The sequence below is a fragment of the Gymnogyps californianus genome, chromosome 2 (genome assembly GCF_018139145.2).
Source record: "Gymnogyps californianus isolate 813 chromosome 2, ASM1813914v2, whole genome shotgun sequence".
Lineage (NCBI taxonomy): Eukaryota > Metazoa > Chordata > Aves > Accipitriformes > Cathartidae > Gymnogyps > Gymnogyps californianus.
Window position 1 is genome coordinate 136281633 of NC_059472.1, and position 24685 is coordinate 136306317.

At 34.6% G+C, this 24685-nt stretch overlaps 1 protein-coding gene across 12 annotated transcripts in view; it reads left to right on the forward strand.

Moving 5' to 3' along the window:
* DGKB (diacylglycerol kinase beta) overlaps positions 1 to 24685 on the forward strand; it is a 334240-nt gene that overhangs the window by 184253 nt on the left and 125302 nt on the right. For all 12 annotated transcript variants that reach the window (XM_050891901.1, XM_050891903.1, XM_050891909.1 and 9 more), the window contains one exon: positions 5948 to 6012. In XM_050891901.1, coding sequence (XP_050747858.1) covers positions 5948 to 6012 — 65 coding nt within the window. The remainder of the gene's footprint in view (positions 1 to 5947; positions 6013 to 24685) is intronic.

Genomic DNA, 24685 nt, shown 5'->3' on the forward strand with positions numbered 1-24685 from the left:
CAAGAATATCACTGGCAAAATGAATAGCATTTTCTTGACAGTTTCTGTGTTTTTCTTGGAAAACCAGGAACACAAGTTTCTCAGATTTTTTTTTTCTCAGATTTTTTTCTTGAGAAAGTGAATTATTATCTTTTAGTGTAGCTGTATCAAAAAGAGCTTGAAATCTCTTCTTGCTCTGACCTTCTCAAGCTACCACCTTTCTCACTTATACTAGCTCAGAATATCAGTAGAAACTAAGACAACTATAATAACTAGTGTTTCACCAAAAACTAATGTATTAATGAAATTTTTTTGGAAGATCTCTTACTTTGTCTCTCAGGTTAATGCATATAATTTAATCAAAAATACCTGGGAGTCAAATATGAAATGACAGCTTGATTCAAACGAGGCAGGACCTGAAGCTTCTTGAGTACCTTTTTCAAGACTTGGTCATTGAATGGTTCAGTGCCATATTATTAGCTTATCTGAGACTGTTGATTATTATGGGGTGGGAAATGTTAAAGGATGTATCTATGGTTTTTGCTTTTTGTGTGTATGTGCAGAAAGTGGAATGCATAATTGTAAGGATATTTGTTTATCTAGAAAATAATTTTTAGTCTTAAGCCACTACAGCAAACTTTTCTTAATCTATTTTCAATGACATTTTTTGTACTTCTGTACTATTCCACATTAATAACTGATGTGAGCTAACTGGTTGTTCAGGTTAGATTTGCATTCTGATCTGAAGATTACAGGTTGCTGAATTATCCCTTAAGCTTCCTAGCCTTGTGGATCCATTAAGCCTTAATTAAAGAAGCATCTTAGAAAAAAATAATCAGACCATTTATATCCAAAGAAGATGCACATTGGTCATTTGTTTGTTCACTAGCATAAAAATTATTATTTAATGGAAATTTTAATCACAGCAAGCTTATAGATAGACATATATTAAATACATTAATCTTTCTATAAGGTTATTCACAATGTATAAGGTTACTCCTCTGAAAAGACTGCTTCAGATTGCTTTCCGGTAATGCTAATACCCATTAAAAAGATGAATATATATGTGTGTAAGTCAATCATAAGGTATTAAAGAGGTGTAGCAACTTAAGCTTCTTTTCTTCTTGGCAGGTCACTTTGAGAAATGTCCTAGTTCAATTAAAATATTTTTTCCATTTCCTAGGAGTAGATTCAGATATGCTCTGTCTGTTCTCTATCTTATCTTCACTGTCAGGATTTAAAACAAACCTGAGTGAGACGTAAGGATAGTCCAGCTACTTCAGACTCTGAACAGGTTCAAATTAAGGGTGTATATATGTGTATATGTCTGCATGTTCATCACACATAAGTCCAGGTTGAATATTTGGGAGATAGAGAGGTACATTTTTTAAGAGTCTGTTTACAATTTTGTAGAATTTAAACTGGGATAAACTGCATTTTGTGTTCTTCAAACACCCATTCGTTCATCTCTACTTTCAAAATGCTACAGTAGTGAGTGGAAACCATCTAAACTAGAGGCATGTAAAAGAGAACAAGGTGTGCTAGTTTTTTCAGATTAGATTGGTGATACTATGAAATGAAAGTTCAGAGAAATTATCATCATCTAGGCTATTGTCATGTATTGCATATGACATGTAAATGACTCAAAATATTGTATATCTTAAAAAAGAAATGAAGTATTTTAGAACAGTAGCACGCAGCTCAAATATTCATATATTATTCTCAGAAACACAAAATCGTCTAATTAGTTACTTAGTTCTGCTTTAAATGCTCTGTATTCAGCATTGCTTTGTGCACCAGCATTGATTTTGATGCAAAAGTGTTCCTGGAAAAAATCTCCATTCTTGGATGCTTTGGTGAAAAATACTACAATGCTTTAGGTATAAAATGTTAGCTTTGTGACTGAAGCATGGGTGTAGTGAAAGGTGCTAGTTTCATATTACAGTGATCCCATAAGACCTTCTTCCTCCTTTCACCTTGCAACAGGCCTGACAGCATTGTGTCTCCTCAGATTATTATTAATAATAAAGCTCTTGCAAATTTTAGGCATGTTTGTGTGTACTTATGGTGTGTTACTTTTAAAAATGGAAGATGTTTAGATTCAGGTGTAGTGCTGCTGGAAAATTGTATTTCAGGCTAGCATACATATCAATTTATTAATAAAAATTAATAAATAATGCCCACAGGTGATATTAATTATAGACCAGTATCTGACTGTCAAATGACCTTTCTAAAAAAAACTGTTCACTTGTTACCGTGCTAGGTAATATCATGAAGCACGCGAGTTTTCTTTACTGACTCCTGGGTTTTCTCTTTTACATCAGTTTTATTATCAAATACAAAAATAATTTCTCATCTTTTACTGGCCATCCACAATATCAGGTACCAGGAAAGGTCAGCATATTAAGACGACAATATGCAAACAATATTCAACTTACCATGCATGCGGATATTGCTCTGTTTCTCAGTATAGTTAATTAGGTAATTTTAATATAGTTTGTGACACAAAAAAGAAAGTAATTCTCCATTGGTCCAACAACAGTTGTATGCTCTGAACAGGTTAGGCTAGATGAAATGAAGTCTGCTAAGTGGCTGAATGAAGTCTGCTAAAATGAATCCTATTTCAAATGTAGTCGAAATAGCTCACAGTGAAGGACCCTCTGCTCTCCTCATCCAGAAATACGAAACTTTTAATCGTTGTTCTTAGGATTCAGGGATGGCATCTGGTAATTCCTGCAACTCTTAGGAGACAGAACTTGCATTCCTACCCACTCTTAGGTTCCTGTTACTTTCAATTCTTCCGGTTGTTTTTCATTTATTTATACTAGTCTGTATGCTACTGTCTTAACAAATAAAAGATTATAGGCATTTGAAAAATGGAAAACTCAGTGTAGTTTTTCTTTTTTTCTATTTTCTTTTTTTCCCCTAAAGCAAAAGATTATTTTGCTAACACGCAACCAGCATGTGCTGGTTTCAGATTTTCCTGTAGCGTGGAGTTATGGTTGGGAAGAGGTCTCTGTGCTAGGGAATCTAAGGACTCCGTACGTTGGATTCAATTAAGGGTCCAAAAGAGCAGTTGGGCAGTATAAACTGAAGAAAGCCTTAGCAGCTCCCCTACTTTTGAGCTTATCTGTGTGTAGTTACTACTCTGGTTTACAGTCTCCGTTAATAAAAATAACCTTTCCGCAATTTTTTTACGAAATTGGTCTGACGTGACTGTCTTCTCTTGTGCCTGTCAAAATTAGCTTTGTGTATTACTTTTTTTACCTCTCAGCTCATTAAGTTAGTTGATCCGTTTTGGAGTCAGAAAATATTCAGGCAGGGGAAAATTTTGATCAAATCAACCTTGCATGGAAACAACTGCCTGTTTGCCATCTGCAGTGGGCATTGATCCCTAGCTTGTTTGTGCCTTGCATTTGTTATGCATGAGTAAGCACATTAGCCTTTTCATTTCATTCATTAGACAGTTAGTCCTTGATTAGTGTTTCCTAGTTTCTGTCAAATATGCTACTACTCCTTTATTCATTTTGTCTTGGGTCTGTCTTTTGCTTCAGTGTGTAGAAAATTAACAGTTAACTACAACAGTAGTCCTTTTATTTCTTTTTCATATAGAACTGGCTAACAAATGTACTTTTCTAATGTTGGCACATCTAATGTGGGATAAAGTATGAATGATGGGTCTTTCTAAAGTTAACAGAGTTATTATTTTAGTTCAGCTGGCAGGCTTTGTTTAGAAGTGTGATGTTTCAGGGTTTACTGTCAGCTTTATTTCATCCGTCTCCAAGAACTGTGGGATAACCTGGATACTTGTGGATATTTGCCTTATAAAATTGCACATAAAAATAAATTTAAAGTAATGATGAGTGCAGTTTGAGAATATAGCACGGGAACTTTCAGATGACAGTTTGGATGACAGGACAGAACAATTTTATGACTAGCACCAGTCCGTTCACTAGGGATTTTTGCTGTCATTTCCTTGTAGAACAGTAAAATGTTAAATGACAATTCCATTTTTAAAAATATTAGAAAAATAAATAAATAATGATGTGATGTGCATAAAGCAACAAACTACGTACATCTTTAGAAACTACATAATAAGATCATGAATAAAAGTGAATATTTCAATGGAGTCAATACTTTTAGTGATGCCATTGACTGATTTTATTTGATCAATGATCATAAGTTTTGCCTAAAAATTCTATACTGTATTACATCTTTATGTAGGCAGAGTGTGTGTGTGTAAAATACTATGACTTATGTGTTGCTTTTTTATTCATAATCTTAAAAGTTTATTTAAATGTTATCAATCTATCTGAACAATTTTATCTTTGTCATGGTATTAAAGTTCATACATTTATTTTTTTCAAAATACCCATGAGTTAGTAAACCAAACCTTGAAGGTTGGACCAGTCTGTTCTCTGGAGCGTGCCCTGCTTAAGAGTCTAGTAAAAAAAAACTATTTTAGACATAAAGTGTTGCAGCCATGTTTGATGTTAGTGGGTACCTATATATCTGCACTAAATACTTGCTTGCTTATTTGAGATTTATATTAACATTGATTGGTGTAAATAAAAATTATTTTAAACAAAATATTTTAGTCATGTTTGGAATCAGCAATAATATAAAATTTAAGTATTTAATTTTGTTTTTCCCCCCAAATGCTAATTCTCATTGTTTGAAAATCCGTTAAAATGTTGATAGATATAGACTTCATACTGAATTCAATACTTCTCTCAAATTCTTAGTTTTTATATTTCCATAATCTTTTAAGTTGCTAAATAATGTGTTTTTTTCACATACACGATAGTTGGTTATAGTGATAGTTTTATTTGTAGTTTTTGTCAAACTCTTATTTACATGGAAACTGGAATTCATTTAAATTTCTTACTAAATGAACTAACTTTTCTTATATTCATATTCTTATATATGCAGCATTAAGACATAATTATAAAAACATGATCCAAATGGATTTCTCTGTGTTTACTATCTCTTGCAAGACTGAAGAGTTGGTAGATTTCATGCTCTCACACCTCATTTAATACATACATTAAACGATGAAAAAACTTTCTACATTCTTAATTCCCAGTTTGTAAATTTTTAATGATTAGTATGTGAAATAAATATTACATGATCTGGAATGAGGAAAACATTATTTTCATACCTGTAAAGGAGATATAAAAATGCTGTGAAAACTGATTCTAGCATATCAGCTCCAAATATTCCATTTTCAGCAACTCCCACCACCACAATGGTTTGATTCTTTTTTAAATGTTATACACATATAAGTATTTCATACAGCTATTTCATTTCACATACGCATTATTTAGATGTATTACTAGCATAATTTACTACATTTTAAAATATTTTGATAAAATACATTTAATTTAATTCACAAGTCTCTTTTTTATATTAATCCATTTTTTCCCCCACATGATTTCACACCCTGACATACAGCAAATGGGGCATCTCCTGGCATTTATTCCCATTTTCTACCAAATTTTAGAGAAAGCTGTTGAATGGCCATATGCAAATATCAAGCTATATGCATATAAAGTAACTCTGCTGAATCTGTCACTCACCTTTACTAAAGGAATAGATTTCATACACTTTATTTAGTATTCCTACAACCAAGAACTGTATGAATGGTCTTATTGTAAACCTTCACCAGATCTGGATGATATTTGCTGTAGAGAAGTTGAAGACACTTTCAGTAAATGTAACTATCATGTCTGATTTGTAAAAAGGAATAATGGAGACTGTAACAAGTATAATAAATTATTAAGTTCAGATATATCCCATTCTTGGAACAGTGTACCTTTAAGCTTTCTAAGTGATAATGAGTATTGCTCTTGTTGAAAATGACAGTTCACAAAGCACCTTACAAACGGTACACCTTGTTTACAGTTTTGGTCTTCTGTTTTGCAATTTTCCTGTCACAATAGATTTATGGTTTTCTTTTTCCTGTTAGGATGCTTCAATTGCCCACAGATTCCATATCATGAGAGAAAAACATCCAGAGAAGTTCAACAGTAGGTAAGAATCTAAAAATATTTGCATATGAAAAGATTCTTTCCATGTTATTAAGGTATGTTCTGTGAGGGGTTAAATTTTGCACATCCTTTAAAATATTGATTATTATAAAAGAGAGGAAATTCGTGCATTTTATATTAAGTATACGCTCCCAGACTGCTTGTAGTGTAACTGTTTTATATCTGGTATTTCAACTGAAATGAATAGCATTATAAATAAACTGTTCTCACATGCGAAATGTTTGACTTGTAAGACTAGCATGGACAAGATGATGCATTGTGGTATCTGAGGATCCCTGAATTGACACTTTGCCATTAGGCACTGAAGAACACTTATTAGACAGCTGCAGATGGTGATCCTTATGTTTCATTCCCACACGCACACTGGTACATTGACAGGGGGCTCTTCCATATATACTCTTAGTAAGGGCAAGTGAATGCCATTTTACACATAAATGCTTTTATCATTAAACAACTTTGGATATGTAAAAAAGTCAGGAATGAGACTTTGCATCTGTTCCTTGTGTTGCTTTTTGAATTTGCAATGTTATCTCAGAGCTTTTCTGGAGATTAAAAATGTTTTACATCATTTACTGTAAATTCACCTTCTTTCACTATCTGGTTGGTTGAGTAGAAAATATTCATAATGCAATGCTTGTGTTTGTCTCTTTTTATTTAGGTAATTTAGCATGTAAGTTGTGATGAGTAAAGGCAACATTTCAGAAACTTTAATTAACATTTAAAGGCACATGGGGAGAGGAAAGTAAGATACAAAGTTACTGGGAATAAACAGGGGATACCTAGAGTAATTATTAACACAAATGTTTTGTCATTGTGAGCCTACCCATAGACTTTCTTTAGTTTTCCATGGGGGTGACCTGGAAGGTTTTGTGTAGGTGCAAATCTTCATAGGCCTTAGGATGATAAAATATGCTGTTTGTGCTGTCGTCTTAGAGCTGTACAGAATGATGTTTGAATGTGTTTGAATATTATCTAACTTCTTACTGTTTTCATGTTGAAAGTATAAATTTTACATTTAACAGTCAGAGATGGGGGCTTTTTTCTTAAATACTCAATCTGTTTAGCATCTATACAATGACATACTATGAACCCAAGTGTATGTTTCTTTTTAAGTTCCACAGTAAACATTTATTTTCTATGACCTTCTCTTCCTACCTCCGATGCTTCTCATTCTTAAAGAATTATCCTATGAAAAGATCTGAACTCAAGCCTGATCTGCGCATCCCAATGTATTATACTCGTTCAGCAGGACTAGAGATATTGGACATTTAGCAAATGCAGATATTCTAGGCCCTGAAGATGAAGCTAGTTTATCAGTGGTCTTTCTGCATATTTTCAGCAGTTGGCAATTATAATTTATAAAAAGCTCAGCTAATAACATGAGTTTCAGATCAGATTTCATGTCACAATAAATCATATGCCATTAATAACATCTGCTAGCAGACTCACCTTGAAATTCATCTATATTTTAAGGAACCTGATGTTTCTAACATTATCTTAAGGAAATTAATTACAAAAATATATAGTTCCAGTCCCTATGTGCTTTGGTACAGTGATATTGAAAGAACTTGAAAAAAGCAATGATTCTCTGGGTATTGAAAGACTATTCAGAAAGATTATGCATTTCTAAAAAAGAATGTAGAGACTTGAGCAAAGTATTGTAATAGAGACTGATGTTTTAAAATGTTTCTTCTTTTGTCTAGTGAGAAAAAAAATGCAGATTTCTATTTTTGTTGAATAGAATTTTCCAAATGATGTTAGTTCACAAATAGTTTGTTCCACTAACAGTTATTTGCATGTGGCAACACTCCATGATATGTTGCAGCAGCGTTTTCCTGCAGTGTGTGAAAATAAAACCCTTTTTTAGATGTCTGCTAAACCACAAGACTTAATTCACCTGAGTGTGGAATTTTCTGTGCAATCCAAATGATTTAAGGTCAGCAAGTCCAAATCAAGTCAAATTCATAGTGGGCTCCATAGTTAATAGCACTTACTCATTTGAAAATCCTACGTTGTCACATGTGAGTATCTCTCGTGATTTAAAAAATTAATTATTTTGTGGGTTTATGTTAGTTTTCTCTTGCCTGGTTTTCCAAGGTTTTGAGCTCCCATAGCTATCATTCAGTTTTGTAAAGCAGGTCCTTGCACTGAGGTTCTACTCTGAAAATGAACATGTAAAAAGTTTCCTCGCTGAAGAGAAACTTTAAGTTTATACAGTGTGCAGAGGTCTTTTGAAACCCAAGGGTATTGTATTTGCCTCAGTGAAGTAAGTTACGTTAAGTTTGAGGTTGGAGAATCTTTTGCTTTAAATCCTGGTAATGATCCTCAAATTCCTAAGGGCATTCCTTGACACTCTGATCCCAAGTTTCATGTGTAAATAGAGCATACCAATAGGGAAACTCCTGACATGTTGTACTTGTGTGTGAAAGCAGAATCTTTCTGTACTTGTTTACCATCTCAAAATGAAGATGAGAGCATATCACAAGGCTTAGAAGGACTTTTTAATGAGTACTAGCCAATATTGTAGAATACTTTGGAAGTAGATGACTAATTATTAGGAACGCTGACACATTTTGAAACTGTGCAGTGTTCACAGATTTTGGACACAAAGACTTAGTATTTCTGACTTATTAAAAATAAATTAATATGTGGATTTCTAAAATGCCTAGCGATACTTAGACATTTACGTCTTTGGAAAATCTAAGATTAAGTATGTGTAAATACTCATGATTTAAAAATTCACATTATCTGTTGTTTCTTAAATCTTCAAATGACTTAGCAGCTACCTTGTGACATTTCTTTTCAATGAAGCACCTGTTTGTTTCAGTTTCTTATTAAATTGAAGTTAAGTCTCTTTGTCAAAATGGTCGTCTGTGTTCAGAAGTTTAAATTTCACTGAAAAACGCTTAATACATGCCTTAATGACTTGAAAATGTTATATTTGTAAGATGCAATATGGAAAGGCTCCATATTGTTTTCCAAATAAGGTTCAGCATAAATGTCTAACAGTGATTTTAAAATATTCATTACTTGTTCCTAAAAATGGATCTGCAGGAGAAGAATTTTTCTTCTGGTGATGGTCAAATAGAAAAGAATGGAAGTGAGAACACAGCAGCATCCCCACCTCTGTCAAAAGAATGAATCCTAATATGCCATTTTAAGTAATCGTTTCTTATGATCATTAGCACACATTATCAGAAACCAGTACTGACATTGCATTAAGATTTAAATGTGTTCATAAAACCCAGACTCTCAGCTGTCACATTACCCACTCTACAGGTCTGAAGTGCTGAGAACTCTGTGCTTGAGAAAGCAGAGTTCACTTCCCAGCATCTCCTGCTTAACAGTAGGGTCAGATTTTCTGATTTCAGCGTGGAAGGGCTGAGTTAACCCCAGCAGGGAGAAAACTTGCAAAAGACAGCATTTCAAGTAACAGTATCATTAAACTAGGACGTACTGTTGAAATAACGATTCAGTTAGGCCAAAATGCCCTGCAGGGAGATCTGTGTAAACATCATAGACTCGATGCTGGGAATAACAGATGTATGAGTTATGTGACTGGAATGTACACAGGGAAACAAAGAATACATTCAACAAAAAATAATTCAAGTTGATATTAACTATTCTAAAATAATGTTCAGCTAAATTAGGCAAGCTAATTTGACTCTCTGGCACCCTGTAGCACAAAAGATATTTCTTAGTCTCAGTAAACTAAAGTAGGATTTATGAATTGCGTTTACAATTGTTTTAAGTACATCATCTTTGAGATTTTCAAACATCAATCTATTTTCATCTTTTATGAAGAAGAACTCCTAAAGCATAAAAAGTTCCTATTCCTAATAACTCGATTTGTATCATGTTCCTGACCACGTACTTTTGCGATTCCCTCTCAACTTGCTTAATTATGCTTTTATTTTGTGCCAATATCTATGCACTTAATCTCTAAGGAAATTTTTAAGTAATAGAAAGTACTGATTTACTTTGTACAAGTGATCGCGAGGAGAATAAGTGTTCTTTTAATGAATATAAGTGAAGGAAGTTATGCTTTTGTTTTGACCTACATGTTATATGACACTGGTTTAATCTGGAAAGGCCACAGAAAGAAAAGGTGGGAGAAATGGCAGGTAAATGAATCTTCAGCAAGTTCTTCCACATGTCCCAACTTAAGTACTGCACTACACAATGTAGTTGTTATAGTATCTTATCTTGATAAGATACTGACCTCAAAAAAAAAAAGAAAAAATCCTGTCATGCAAACACTGTTACTGTATTCAAAAGCTTTATCATAAAAGATTTCTAATCCAGCCTGGCAGCAAAGAAACCAGAACACAGTTATTACACGTGAATATTGGAGATTCCCCAAATCACTTGCTGTTGAAAGCAAGTACTAGTTCCAGTTTGGTGACTGAGATTAAAAAAGACCAGTGTAAACTTTCTCGGGTTTTTTGCATAAGGCAACCTCAGTTGAAAAGCAAAATCATTTGTCATGGGATGCATAAAATGCTCCATTCTCAGATGTGCTTGGCCTTTGTTTTAAAGTTGCCTTATTTTAGCTTTGAATTGAAAAGTAATGTTTAATTTTGAATAGAACAAAACTATTTTGATATTTTGATTATTCTTCCAGTTTTTCAGTTTAAGTGATGGGTTGAATCACAACTGCATATTTGCAGTGAATATACTAATCATCAACACAAAATTCCTAACTGGAATTGCAGACATTTCAGTCTCTTTCCTTCAACCTCTCCTCCATTCCTGGTTGTGACTGAGCTGAAAATGCTTAAAAAGAAGACACTGGCCCCACAGAGAGACCAGATTGCAGACATCTGTTACCTGTCCCATTGAACCCACAGGTTTCTTTTCATAAAAGGATAAGACTCCAGGGAACAATGCCTCTGAACGCAGGCACTATTACTGCAACTGTAGTCATCAGAAAAAGCAATGCAAGGCGAAAATATTTATGATAGAGTGTGAAATATTTTTGCATGAGCAAGAGATGGCTTGTAGTTAAACAACCTACTCTGCGTAGCTCTCGGTTATAACGTTAGTAGACAGAAAGAAAAAAAAAATCAGCATGTTCTTTTGTCAGACTTCAAACATGTAGTAGCTCATCTTTAGAAAAAATGCCTGAAGTGTATAATGGGTGCTTGAGTTTACTGAGCTGGGACAAAAGAAGATAGTTGGAGTATAATGCTGATTCAGCCTACCTATGTCTGTTGTCTACAGAGCAAAATGACAGCAGTCTGCATCTGCAGTATCTGCACCTCTCTCTGATACAAGAGTTTGTATTTTTATCATTTCTCTACAAAGTGCTAGTGGGCTAAGGCCCTCTGCTTGAGAGAATTCTTAGTCTCTTAAACATTATTCTGTAGTGGCTATCTGGGAGGTTGATGTGGTTGGGGAACCTTAGGTTCAGACTCAGGAGGACTAGAGGCAGTGTGCTGTTTAAAATATATTTTAAGTAGGTGTCCCTAAGTTCTGACCATCCCCTGTGATTTCAAAGTACATCTCTGAAAGCAGCACGCTGTATTAGACCCTAAGTGGAGTCATGAATTTATATTTGTATTCTCAGGGTCCTCAGCTGTCAAATTCACTACTGCAGGACTAAAATTGGGTCAGATTTTGTACTGTTATAATGGTAAGGGCTATCTGTTTATTGGGGACTTCCGTTGGAGGGGGTTGTTGTGCAACACCTGCCATTCTGCACTTTTAAAAAGAAACAAATAACTGAAATATGTACTATTAATATTGACAAGATATGGGAATGTTTTTTCCTTTAAGGAAAGTTACGTGTTTTAAAGATATGTAATGATACCCAGTTTTTAAAGAAACACTTGCTTTAGAAATTGTCAAGTAAAATGTATAGCCGTATTAAAGGGTGAAGATCATTGCATTGTCTAGGAGAAAGGATTGTTTAACATGGTGCACAATCATATAGAGGGATTGGCCCAGCATGCATTGTGCAAGTAACAAACTGTTGATTCACAACAGGTCTATCCATATGCTGTAGGCCAAGGTCAATAAAATCTAATTATCTTCAACCGATGTCAGGCTGGTAAAGGAATTTATTGCAGATGATGTTTCATTACTCGGAGTAGGTCATTGAACCTTTTCTGTGGATTGAAGTGCCTGTTGGATGTTCTACACATTTTCTAATTAATTAAAACTACTACCTTTTATTACAATATGTTAAAGGCACACTTAAATATATAGGAATTAAATCTCGATCTCTCCCACTGTTTAGTCACACCATTTGAAATAACAATAACACAGTGATAGAAAAAGGTTTCTGACTACTTTCATTTGTAGTAAATTCATACGTGAAGGGAGTCTATAACATATGAGAAACGCTGTAACAAAACTACTGAACTACAGCTTGCTATTTATTGCTTGCTGATAAAGTATGGCCAAGTATTTCTATACAAATGAATAAGGTTATTTTCCCTGATTTTCATGTGCACACACTAAATAAAATGCATCATAAGACAATTGTTTTTTATCAAAGATTGCTTTTTTTTGGAGGGGGAGTTATAATCAGAACTAGTGAATACTAACAATGTATTTACATTTGCAGCTGATTTTCAAACTTCATTTTGGATGAATTAATCTTCAAATCTCTGAAGTAAATGGCAAATCTTTACATAAGTTTCATGTGGATATATTTCATGTTTACAACAGATGCTCGGCCTTATAAACAGTTAAGCACCAGCCGTTTCTAACATATATCGCAAAACCAACAAAACCTTCTTTCAAAATCCAGTCAAGGTTGCTAAGTGGCCACAGCGCACTTACATATAATATTATTGACAATATCCAAGCCATTAAAAGCAATGAAATGAATTGTTAAGGAATAAATTTTACACTTCCTATTTAATAAACATAAACACATTATTCTTTATTACAAAGAAATTAAAATTTAATCACAACATGAAAACCTTTACTCTGAACTGTGGGTGCTTTATGGGGCTTTTTTTTAATGCTTTAATTCCAGTAATTAAGCCCCTATTTTTAGAGAATGTTATCCAGGCATATACTACAGTACCCATAGATAATAAGGAGAGCCCAAATACTCCTTTAGTACAGCATACACTGACATGATGTACAGCATGTGCTTTTACTTGCCTTGTGCTTTAAGTCACGAGAAATTGGGTCCTAGATTTGCTTCAGATCCAGAATCTAACAACTAATACACCCCAGGCTTCCAACTCTACGCTCTGAAATTGCAAATTAGTTTGTGTCATATTAGAGAGACTTAGGTAATTGGAAAAATATTTTTTAAAAAATGTAGCCAATCCTCCTACCCTCCAGCCCTATTTTAGTACTACTGTTCAAAATTCATTTTTTAATAGATTACCTGAAAAGTAATCCTTTCAACCAATATGCCAGCCCCTGATTAAATAACCTATAGTTCTTATCTTTGCTAATTATATAACTGAAGTGATTTTAAGTACTTAATGTATCTAATAAAGAGCCTGTGTCACCATCTCCATCACTTCAGATAACATTTTCCATTTTCCTCTTTATTCTGTTTGAATGTAGTTTGCCTGGCTCATGTCTATATATTTTCATGTAAATAATCAGACTGCTTTCTGATCTGATTTCAAGTCTCTTATTTTTTTATTGCAATGGGTTACATAGCCGTTTCTAAGAAATGTGCAAAGCTAGAAGAATTTCCAAACTTATAGTATATAGTAAAGTATAATTTGTATACCTTACAAAATAAGATCAATCCTGGGGATATCCCTCAGGTAAAGTTCCTGTTGACTTCTGATGTGTATGTTCATTTTATTAACATAGGATATATTCTTCCAAAGAAAGTATTTTGAAAATACTGTTTTTTTAATAACATAGAGCAATTGATGTAATGCATTTGTATGAAAATTGTATGATAGCTGCAGTCACATGATAGTACCTATTGTTATAACTGCATTGTTGCTAACATTGCCTTCAGAATAATTTTGGGTTTTAATTTTACTTGTAAAATAATAACTACTGCTTCTTTTTATTTCACCTGATAAGAACATAAGTATATAATAAAAATTGAGAAGTATTTATCTTAGTATTGAATATCTTTAGCATCAATGTACCCAAATTATATTTTCTATTTTTATTTTATATTTAATTGTATTTTCTTTTTATATATTTTTTTATTTTTGTATTTGGTATTATATACTTATACCCAGAATATGGATTTTTTCAATATCTTTGTGTGTGTGTGTGAAATCACTACACAATTTTAAATAGATTATCAGAAAAAAGTACAAACCAAAAAACATAACCAGAGAAATTTATTGGCTGACTTGGTGATTTAAAGGGAATGGCTGTTGCTTATTCTGATATGTCACACTACTACTATTGAAGCCAAGTTTAGCTAAAAGATAAAAGTAGTTTAAAGTGATATTGCCTGTCTTTCCCTCACCGCACTTCATAGTCTGCCTAACAGGAGATCTGATGTGTTTTGGGAATACTGTTTTGGTCATTTACGTCTTTTGAGACTAAATCATATAATTTCTTATGTTCTTGCACTTCCTGAAACACGCTTACTCGTATTAGGATATTTCTGTGTATTAGCATGGCACTGAAAAAATACCTCTCTGGCTTCTCTTGTAACTATATTACTGAATGATTGGCGACTATTGATCTACATCCGCTTCTGAAGTAGAAGATTAACAGACGTTCATTTGCTAGCTCACCGGTGCTCAGGGCGCTAGTATCCTGCTTTCAACTTTTTCCTTTGTCAGATGGATAAATTGTGGGAATTTAAAAAGTGTTGCTAACCTGCTCCAACAAAAATTGTTCATGTTTATTTAGGATTCTACTCTGCACTTCAGGAAATACACATTGTATGTATGTTACCTGTCTCTGTTGAGTGCTTTCTAATATTCAGCTCTGGTTTGGGTAAAAGGGTTCGGATCAAGACGTGTGGCAGATTGTTGGCTAAAGGATCAGAATACCCGCCTCTTCCAGCTCAAAAGGCCCAGGAGGACTCTCTGGGGAAACTGGCAAGACAGGATACAAGACAGGCAAAGAAAGATGTGGGAAACAATATAATTTTGGTGTTGTTTCTCGAAGTTTTAATGAACAGTAATTACAGAATTCTGAATTCATTTACTGATCAGTAATTGCGAGGATGAACTGGATGCTTGTGGTATGTTCGTATGTCATGGCATAAAATGGATCCCAATAGAAAAAGCAGAAAATCATTGGACATTAAAACTGGTACCTAGTAATTACTTGGAATTTACTAAGCTTGGAAAGTTTTCAAATTATATCCAGTTTCAGTCCCTGGAATTGTGCTTAGATATGCCAACAATTAATATTGTTCCATAGGTTAAGAAATTAATATAGTATTTTAACGTCACATTGAATTTACTTTAAATTGTTTTGCTGATGTGCCTAAAATTCAGGACCAGTGTCATTTGAATCCACATGACATAGGTAGATGTGGTAAAAGCTGCCTAGGATTTTGATTTAGTAGTCAGAGGAAGAGGCCGTCTGTTACATTTGCCATTTTTTGTTCAAATTAGACTTAGGGAACAGCTGCAAGTAATATGGTTTCCTAGTTCTTGAGAACCTTTCAGTTATGCTGTTTTTAATAAAGATTTGTCCATATGAGGAACAGCAAGGTCTGTTAACCTTTCTTGCAGCATGCTATTTCTGAGCCAATTATGAAGATGTCTAAAGGCATCGAATGCTCTTTGGTGCAGTAACTTGTGATTTGGGAGTATAATGGCCAACTGAAGAACTTTCTCTGTGGTTAGAATATTTGTGCTCACAATATATTAAAAACAAGGGCAGCATTGATTTTTTTATGAGCTAAAATACTTCTTGGATTTTTTCTTTTAGTTATGATGATATATTAATAACTACAGTAGCAGCAGAAGTAGCAGAAGATTCTTAAGTGATTTGGATTTTGATAGTAAAGCCTTAAAGACTGTGTTAAGCTGTCAATCTAGTTCTTTATCAAGATTTTGTTGATGTTCAAAGAAAGAAAAAAGTGTGTTAATCAAAGAAATATGTTCTTCTTGCTGGTATGAGGCAGCTGACAACTCACTCTGAATGAAATCTTCAGTATGTTTAGCTGCTTTGATTTCATAGAGAATTGCAGTGTATATGTTCTGTGACAGTGATTAGGGAACATAAATTTAATTGTCAAATTGTTGTGGACTTTTAAAGATTAAACCTGAGTGGATTGACCTAAGTAAGTAGGGCTTGTGCTTCAAAAAAACACTTGCAGTAGCAAAGCTGCACAGCAGCCATGCCGCTGCAGCCATGGGACTATTTTTGTACTGGCTTCATAGTGAGGGCAGTCAGCCAGGAAGAGGGAGATCGGGGTTCAGTTCCCCCTTCTGACAAGGAGCAATCAGATGCACTTTCTTACTTGGAAAGTGTTTTAATCACTAAACAACAAAATAGCAGCTGGACTACAATGCAAATACAAATGCCATAGTTCGCAACTATGGCAGAAACGCAGAAAACAAGTAAGCAGGTGGGAATTTGACTCTGTCAGCAGGTTGCCAGGGTGTTAACTCTGTGAAGAGGCGCTTTTGTATAATTGAAAGTCTGGTGAAAGACTAAGTTTTTAATTATGTTGCTTAAATTGCTAACAATATTTATCCACTACTTTATTCACACGAGTGAAATAAATACCATGGAAACTGGACACGCTTGCTACAAAGGTGATGGTTTATGTGTAGTATACTAGTATCTGCATACCAGAATGAGAGATTCTCAACTGCTTTTGTTAAATCTAGAATAAGAAAGCACAGACAGTAACCTAAAGTATTTGCAATCTGGCGTATTTCATAAGTGCACACAGTAGTCTTCCTTTTGTCTACCAAAGTTCCTTTGACATCACCTACAATGCCTAAAGACACTAAAATTGTAGGAAAAGGGTATATAGGCATGATGCAGAACAGTCCCTGTTGGAGAGACATATTAGTCAGGCACAGCAAGCACTGTCAAAGAGAGAACTACTTAGAGTTACAGAAAGAAGATGCCTGTCAGGGCTACTCTGAACCTTCTGTGACTGCCAGTTTCTCAAAATTATTCATGGACAGTCACAGCTGACCTGCGTAATGAACTGCAGGTCTACTTCTAAGCTGGATGGCACTGCAAGGTCTGCGTGGAGCACAAGACCACATGTTCTTCTGAGGTTTAGAGTAGATTTAGACTACCACAAGCACAAGGCGATACCACTATGGCTGTCTTGCTTGTACTTCCAGAGCCATCTCAGTTAGCACTAGCTCCACAATCCTGGAAGCATGCTCCATTACAATGTGGAGATGCAGCTGAAGTATGGGATAAAACGTATGTAGTGGTTGAGTACACTGGATCACAAGCTAGTGGTCACTAGTCTTCCACATTATACCAGCGTCTTGATCCTTACCAAATGTTTTTTAGCTGTCTCAAGTGAAGGAAGTCTTTGAGATTAAGTCTGAACTTATAAATTTGTTCTTGCTAAAAGGCACATTCATCTTTTGCCTACTTTTTCCTTCCGCTGTCATCTTACGACTTCTCTTGTTTCTCTTTCCACTTTTGACTCCTTTTTTCCTTGCCTTTCTTGACTTTACTTTGTTCCTTCACCTTATAAAATAATCAAGGATACAGATTTCAACAAAACTATACTCTTGATTAAGAAGGATTTCAATTTTTATTATAAAGCTAAATTAAGAGCTGCTTAATGCTCATGGTTTAGTGTTTTAATAAAAAGGGAAACGGAGAAGCTGACAGAACAAGAGGGAAGTGCTTTTCAGCCATGTCTCTTACTTGAAGTCTTAAGTGTTGCTTTGTTTGGTCTATTTATTATTTTTTCTGAAGTCTTTATTATATAATGTCTTTTTCATAACACTTTTCTTCTCTATGAAATTATAAGATGGTGTACAGCTGCATGTGGTGTACACTTCTACCAGAAAGAATACTCTTTGACAATGTAAAGTTAAGTAGTCAAACCATAAGTATGCCCATTTAGTGCCCTGAACTGGTAGCACTCTAAAACCTGCAGCCTGGAAGGCATATTCAGTTTCTGTGCCAAGATTTTGGTGTACAGTGTGAAGTCTGAGAGCACTTCTAGAGATGCAATCTTTTTTAAAAGCATATAGAAATGAAAGCCCAATGCATCCTGTAAAAAATGGGAAACTGACATTAAGGTTTAGCGAAGTGTTCCTTCCTCACTAAAGTCTGTTCAGAACTGTGAGGCAAAGTATCAATGCCACTGCAGACTAAATAATGCTATCCTGTTTTTCTAGAATAGGATAAGCACTTTTATGCTTTTTTGAGAGCACTCTGAAATACCTAACTGTGAATATTATCTTGTTCTGTTCTCCGAGAATTTAGATTTGGGAATAAGCCCAAACCTGTTGGAAAAAAATTAGTTCTAGACGGTCAGCCAGTGTTTCACTAAAATCCTGATCTATCCGAGCTTTTATATTTTTCACCTTTTATTACAAAGCATGCTTTTGATCTTCACATTTATAAGTTAAAAAATGCAGAGAGGTAGAGTTTAGCATAAAAACATTGACTTTATGGTTTGTTTCATTAACTCAAGTACTGTCTTGTACCTAAAAATTAAGTAACCTTCCAATACTTCAGATTGATTGTCTTATTTTACAGAGTACTGGTAATGTCCCGTGTATAATATCACAGAATATTGGACATTTTTGATGGCTGGATATACCTTACCCACAAGCCACAGGAGGTGAACATTTGACTGTATCAGATAATACTTAAGGAAAAACAGTATCTTTATAGTTCTTTACCTTATGAAATTCTGGATTGTCTGTGAGGGCAAAGTATCCTGCTTTCTGGAAGGAGGAAAAAATACATAGCTAGTAAAGCTTCCTCAGATGATAGTGCTGGGCAGGAAATAGTTTCCCTGATGTGAGAACATTTTTCCTATTTAAAGAGAAAGCTAATTTGTATTAAAAAATCAGAACCTGCCTCAGTGACAGAAAGGGAGCTTTGCCTCTCCCACAGTTGCTGCTATCCTAAGAGCTGCAGTGCTTGCTTGAAATGAGAGAGTCCCAGCTTCAACACCCTGATAAAGACTCACCTTCTCCCTCTGTGCTGCTTAAGTACAAGTTGCCTTATGAGAGAAGACTGGGGGTTTTGTTTGTTAAGTCTGCAGTGGTGAATGTTTATTTATACGAAGTAGAGCACCTGGACAGCTTGAAACTGGTGGATACAGTGTAGGTCCATCCGAGGGACATCATTCTGCTGTCCTGCTGCCAGGGTGAAAACTCCAGCAGGTAACATTGAAAACTGTGGCTAGAATTGCAAAGGTAAGAGCACTTGCCTGAGACGTTGCGGATTAAGTTCAAGCCTTTAGTGCAAATACGGTATACACAAACTGTGTCGCCGAAATCCCAGGTGATGTACATTGACTCACCCGAGATAGTTAATAAGGGGTAGCTAAGTATGTTTTTACATGTAGCTTAAGCTGATATTCCATCTGTTAGCTAACAACTCTTTCTAGATGAAAAATCCATTAAAATTCATTTTATGTAGTTTTTGGTTTCACTGAATAATATAGCCTAATCAAAGATAGCTAAAAATAATCCAGGTTAGCTCTACATGGAAGTCATAATATGTGTCCTGAGAGGAGAAAAAAACCAAAGGCAATAACCTGCACCGTAGTTTTTTATTGCAATGACCAGTGAAAGAAAATCTTTAGTTACTGGTGAGCCCAATAGGATTTCTTCACTACAGGGCAGACAAGTATGACCCTGTACTTGCTTACAAGCTGGATTCCTGTATGTATTCGCAAGCTGTGACATTCTGCGATTACTGTACAAAAGCCTTTGAAGATTTGGAGGTGAAATTTTGGTATTAGGTAGAATGGTATTTTAAATAATGATGTATTAACCATTTCTGTCAAGGATTCCACTTTTCATACCATAGGTCAGTCTAAAGATTTATTCCAGGGGCATCTTTGGCAACTCTTCAAGATTACATTTGGTTTGGTTTTGTCTTCGAGGTTGAAATACAGAGTGTGAATTGTCTGTTTTACAGAAAAAAAGATAGAGAGATGTCAGTTTTGTCCCCACAGCTTATGATTTAGATCAAAAAGAGGAAAAAAAAATTACATTATCTACTTTGGATTTAATATACACTTTCTACATTGGAAACTGGTGAAAATAGTTTAAATGTTTGCTAAATTATAACTCACAGTAATAAAAAACGCACATAGAACATATTTGTTTCTTACAGTTTTAGAAACAGTTGATATCCTCATTTGTACTTCATAATCTACCACAGTGAAGGCTTAATAGACCATTAAAGAAACGGTGGGAAGTTAATTTTAATATGTAATGGTGTGAGGGGTTTTATTTTTTCCTTAATACAATGAGGCTTCTAACAATTTTATTTGCAAAGATGATGATTATTTAATAAAGTGACAAACTGTCCCACTGATAGGATACATTAATTTTCTTCTAAAGCTGTTCCTTGTACTCCATAAGAAGGTGATAATTAGGTTTGCAGATTAGAATAACATAATCAGACCACTTGTGTGGATGCTTGTTAAAATATATTTTCCTCTTCATATAAGCCTCATAATAATTAAAAACTGTTTAAAAAGAGAACTATTCTTTTTCGGCATGGACTTTTTAAATGAATCCTAATAATATATCAAGTTATTCTTAAGCTAATTCAACTTTTTAAAAGGTTAATATTTGAAAAAGAATATGGGAAGTGATTAACTGATGAGTTTAAGTATTAGCATTAGGTTTTGCAGGAACACCTACAGTATAAAACAGCGCTCATTCATATCCTGATTTAATTTCTTCCACTGTCACTCCTGATTGTTCCATTTAATCTTTCTTAAGTCACATAAAATTATCTTGTATGTGTAAATTAACAATCATTTTCTAATTCCACTGCAAACTTGAAGCACTGTCAGAGAAAAAAAAAAAGATATTGGCAGTGATTAATTCTCTATTTTAAACAAAACTAAATGCAGTTACTATTGAGGTAGAGCGCACACAGACTGGGTTTTTTGGTGATTCTAGACTCAAATAAAGGCAATAGAAAAATAACAATGAATGTGAAATGAGTGGTTCACATCTAAACAATCGGGTCTCGTGTCTATCACATTGGATCAGTGCAATATCCACTGACCTTAAGTTTTAAAACACTGAGGCCAATTTCCTTTGCTTGGGATTCATGCAGTATTAAATGCCTCTTAAAACTAACTTCCTGGCCTAAGCCCAAGGTGGGAAGTGTGCAGGCTAAGATCATTTAAAGTGCCTTTAAGTGTTCCAATCCCATCACTTTTAATAAGATTGAGAATTTTTTTGTATAGTTCAATGAAGTTTTATTCTAGGGATGAGGGGAAGAGGATTGTTATTTTGGTTTTGTTTACAACAGATGAGAAATTAGTCTTATACTAAAGAAGAAAAACTGTTTTCACAAATATATCTTGGTATCTCATCAATGTGTTGCAAACTTTCAAGGTCTGAGTTGTTTCATTACAGCAGTTATGATCACTGTGTTGATAAAGGAGGGCTGATTTAAACACTAAAAGAATGGCATGTGCTGGCTAGAAATCATTTCAATTTCAAATAACTGAATGCAGAAAAAAAAGTGTTACATTAGCAAGGGTTCACTGAGATATTAAATATTGCGATCATCTAATTTGTACATACGTTCTTGTAAGCCCTACTTCGTGTGCACAGTTCCATATATGTATTTGATATACCAGCTTAATCAAATTCAGGTTGCTGTGGGGACATTTTTTATGGACAAGTAAAAAATAATCAGTTTCTTTTTATTACCATTATGGAAGAAGTAGAGGAATATTTTTTCTAGTGTGCTAAATATACATACTGAAAAGGACAAATGTTCAGTCATTTACAGAAGGGAATGCAATACTGACTGATTTAACAGCACTAGATTAATATTATATACTCAGTCATGAAGGGATTTATAAAATATATTTTTAATATTGTTAAGTCTTTTTTTAATCGTCCTTGGATATTAACCAAATTTTCTTATCATTTAAAGTAAATCATATGACAAAGATTACTCTGTGCTCTTGCCCAGAAATTGATCAATAATGGCTCTATAAGCCTATAGGTCAGCAATTTAGAAACAATTGACCACAGTTTTCCCTTTCTAAATAGACCCTTCACAACAATCATCCTGGTAAATAGCTACTTTGAATGGTATTTTGTGTAACATTTAATTCTAGATACTTTTGGTTGGACAAGTCGTGCTTATAAGGCATCCAAAAAACGACATTTTTAAAAATATCTCTAAACCACATAATTCCTCAAGGTAGCAGTCATTAGCTGAAAGTCCTTTGTTCATGTTGAGGGAAAAGGCAGTATAGGCAGGGTGTTCTAGGGATAAGTTTTCAACCTTGGTCTCCAGAATCCAAAGCCTGACAAGGTGTACACCAAGCTTTCCTCTTAGAATCTGTGACTTTTATAAGTATGCAAACAGCATAGCGACAGCAGGAGTATCCTGTCAAATCCTGTCTAATGGATTCTGAACACAAGCCACCTGCAAAATACCGTAACTGAAACATTAATGGAGAAGCATGATGGTCTCCCATCAACTTGCGGGCTGCAAGCCTTTCTATATATAGTAAGCTCTCCACAGTTTAAAAGAAGGACTTACAGGTGCAAATATGTGAAGAAATCGTGTTACAGCTCTGTGTAGGACTGCCTGTACTGGCCTTCCTTACATAGGAAATATTGCCATGTTGCAAGTGGATGGGTTATAGAGACCCAGCTTCAACTCCAGAGCATTTCTGGGCAGCAGGAAATTGAAAGAGAAAATGCTTACGGACCCGTGATGTCCTGCCCCATCTCTAATTTTAATGTTGCCTTTAGAGGCCAGGCTTTGTCTTTCAAATAATAATTTGTGCTTAAACACCCTAAAAATCATTGCAAAATTACTAAGGAAGAGAATTTAAATTTCAATGATATTTACATCATTAGCTCTATATGTATTTGTCATTTCTCTCTCACAGCCCATGAATATGTAAGACCTTAGGTGAGGTCTTCAAGGATAGTGAAACAGGTATATAAAGATGTAAATGATTTTCCAGGGAGACTAGGACTGAAATTATGTCTTCTGAAATTCAGCCCAAGGCATGACTATCAAAGGATATTTCATCCTTTTTAGAATGTTAGAAACACATACACTAGTGAAAAATGTAATGTAATTTGAGGAAAGAGTTGATGAAATAGAAATATATAGTGAACATTCTCCCTTGTCCCCCTTTGCAACAAACTTACTAATTATTGCAGTGTTTCCTCTATTGATTACATTGCTATCCTGAGTCTTCATCTTGCCACAGAGGGCAAGCAGAGTGTGCTTTCCTAAATGGAAAAATATTAAGCATTAGCAAAATTATTACAGGACTTTAAATGTTAAAAATGTCTTAGAGAGTCATAAAGGTTAGAAAGTTTAGCAGGTCACCACATCTTTTTCTTATTACTCAGATTTTTAAGCATTCAAGTGTTAACCTTTTGAAAAGGAAAAAAAAAAAAAAAGAGGCCAGATGATTGGGAGATACTTAATTATCTGTTTCTTTAAAGAAGATATAGTCAGGTCCAACCTCATTTGCTGCCAACACTTGCATAAAGCTGCTGGAGAGAGCTCCTGTGAATACCCAATTGCATGGCCCTAATTTGAGATAAAATAATGCATCTAACTACACTGTTATCTATAATTGATGGGCACTTATGAGTGTAATTCATTGAAATCTCACCTCTGGCCCAACCTCTGCCACTCCAGGAAGCAAGATTCATAGCACTTTTCTTTCTGGTTTTATCCAAATCATTGTGTGAGCTTTATAGGGGGTTTAAGCAGTAAATTGTAAGCAATAAACATATAGAAGAAGCCTAGCATGAAGTAGAGCCTTTTAATAACAGAGCCTGCATTTGTTTGTTTTCTTTTTCCTTCTTTAAGAATCTATATAGAAAAAAAAAATCACTTTGTTTGGTCCCCTGCTAAGACTAAGCTTTTCTTCGAATGTCATCCATTTTCTAGAACTGTAAAAAATTGAAGAGCTTTGCCCTTTTGACCTGCTAATACATCTCAGTCACGGTTCACTGAGAAGCTGTGACAACATACACACTGATAACAAGGCAGACTGTTACATCCCCATTTTTTTAATCTTGGCTATATCAGCATTACTGTGACACAGCTCATCAGATTCGGAATAATGTAATTAATTTATGAGATTTCACATGATTAAACTAGTCACCTGTGAATATATCCAAAGGGATCTTTTAATGTTGCTATTCTGGATTTTTCATTCCAGTTTTGTGTATAAAAAATTATTTAATCTGTGTATTATTGGATGATTGCATACAATATTTCTAGATTAAGTAAGCCTCCTCTCTCATTTGTAGAGGCCAACAAATGTAATGATATACCAGTATGATTCCCTATACCATGTTCTTCTCCTAGCTTAGTTTTGCAGAGTCTGGAGGCCCAAAAAGCAGCATCAGTGCTGTGGTTCTCTTGCACAGAGGCATATGTATGAACAAGATCCAAGAAGAGATCATACACACTATGTGACGTTTGCTCTTTTCATGGGTGCACGAAGTTCAGAGGGAGCAAGCTTGTGGGTAGTGGTTCAGCTGGCAGCAGTCACTAATCAGAAGTCTTTTAGAGTTGTCTAGGTTCAAAAGCCACTTAAATTT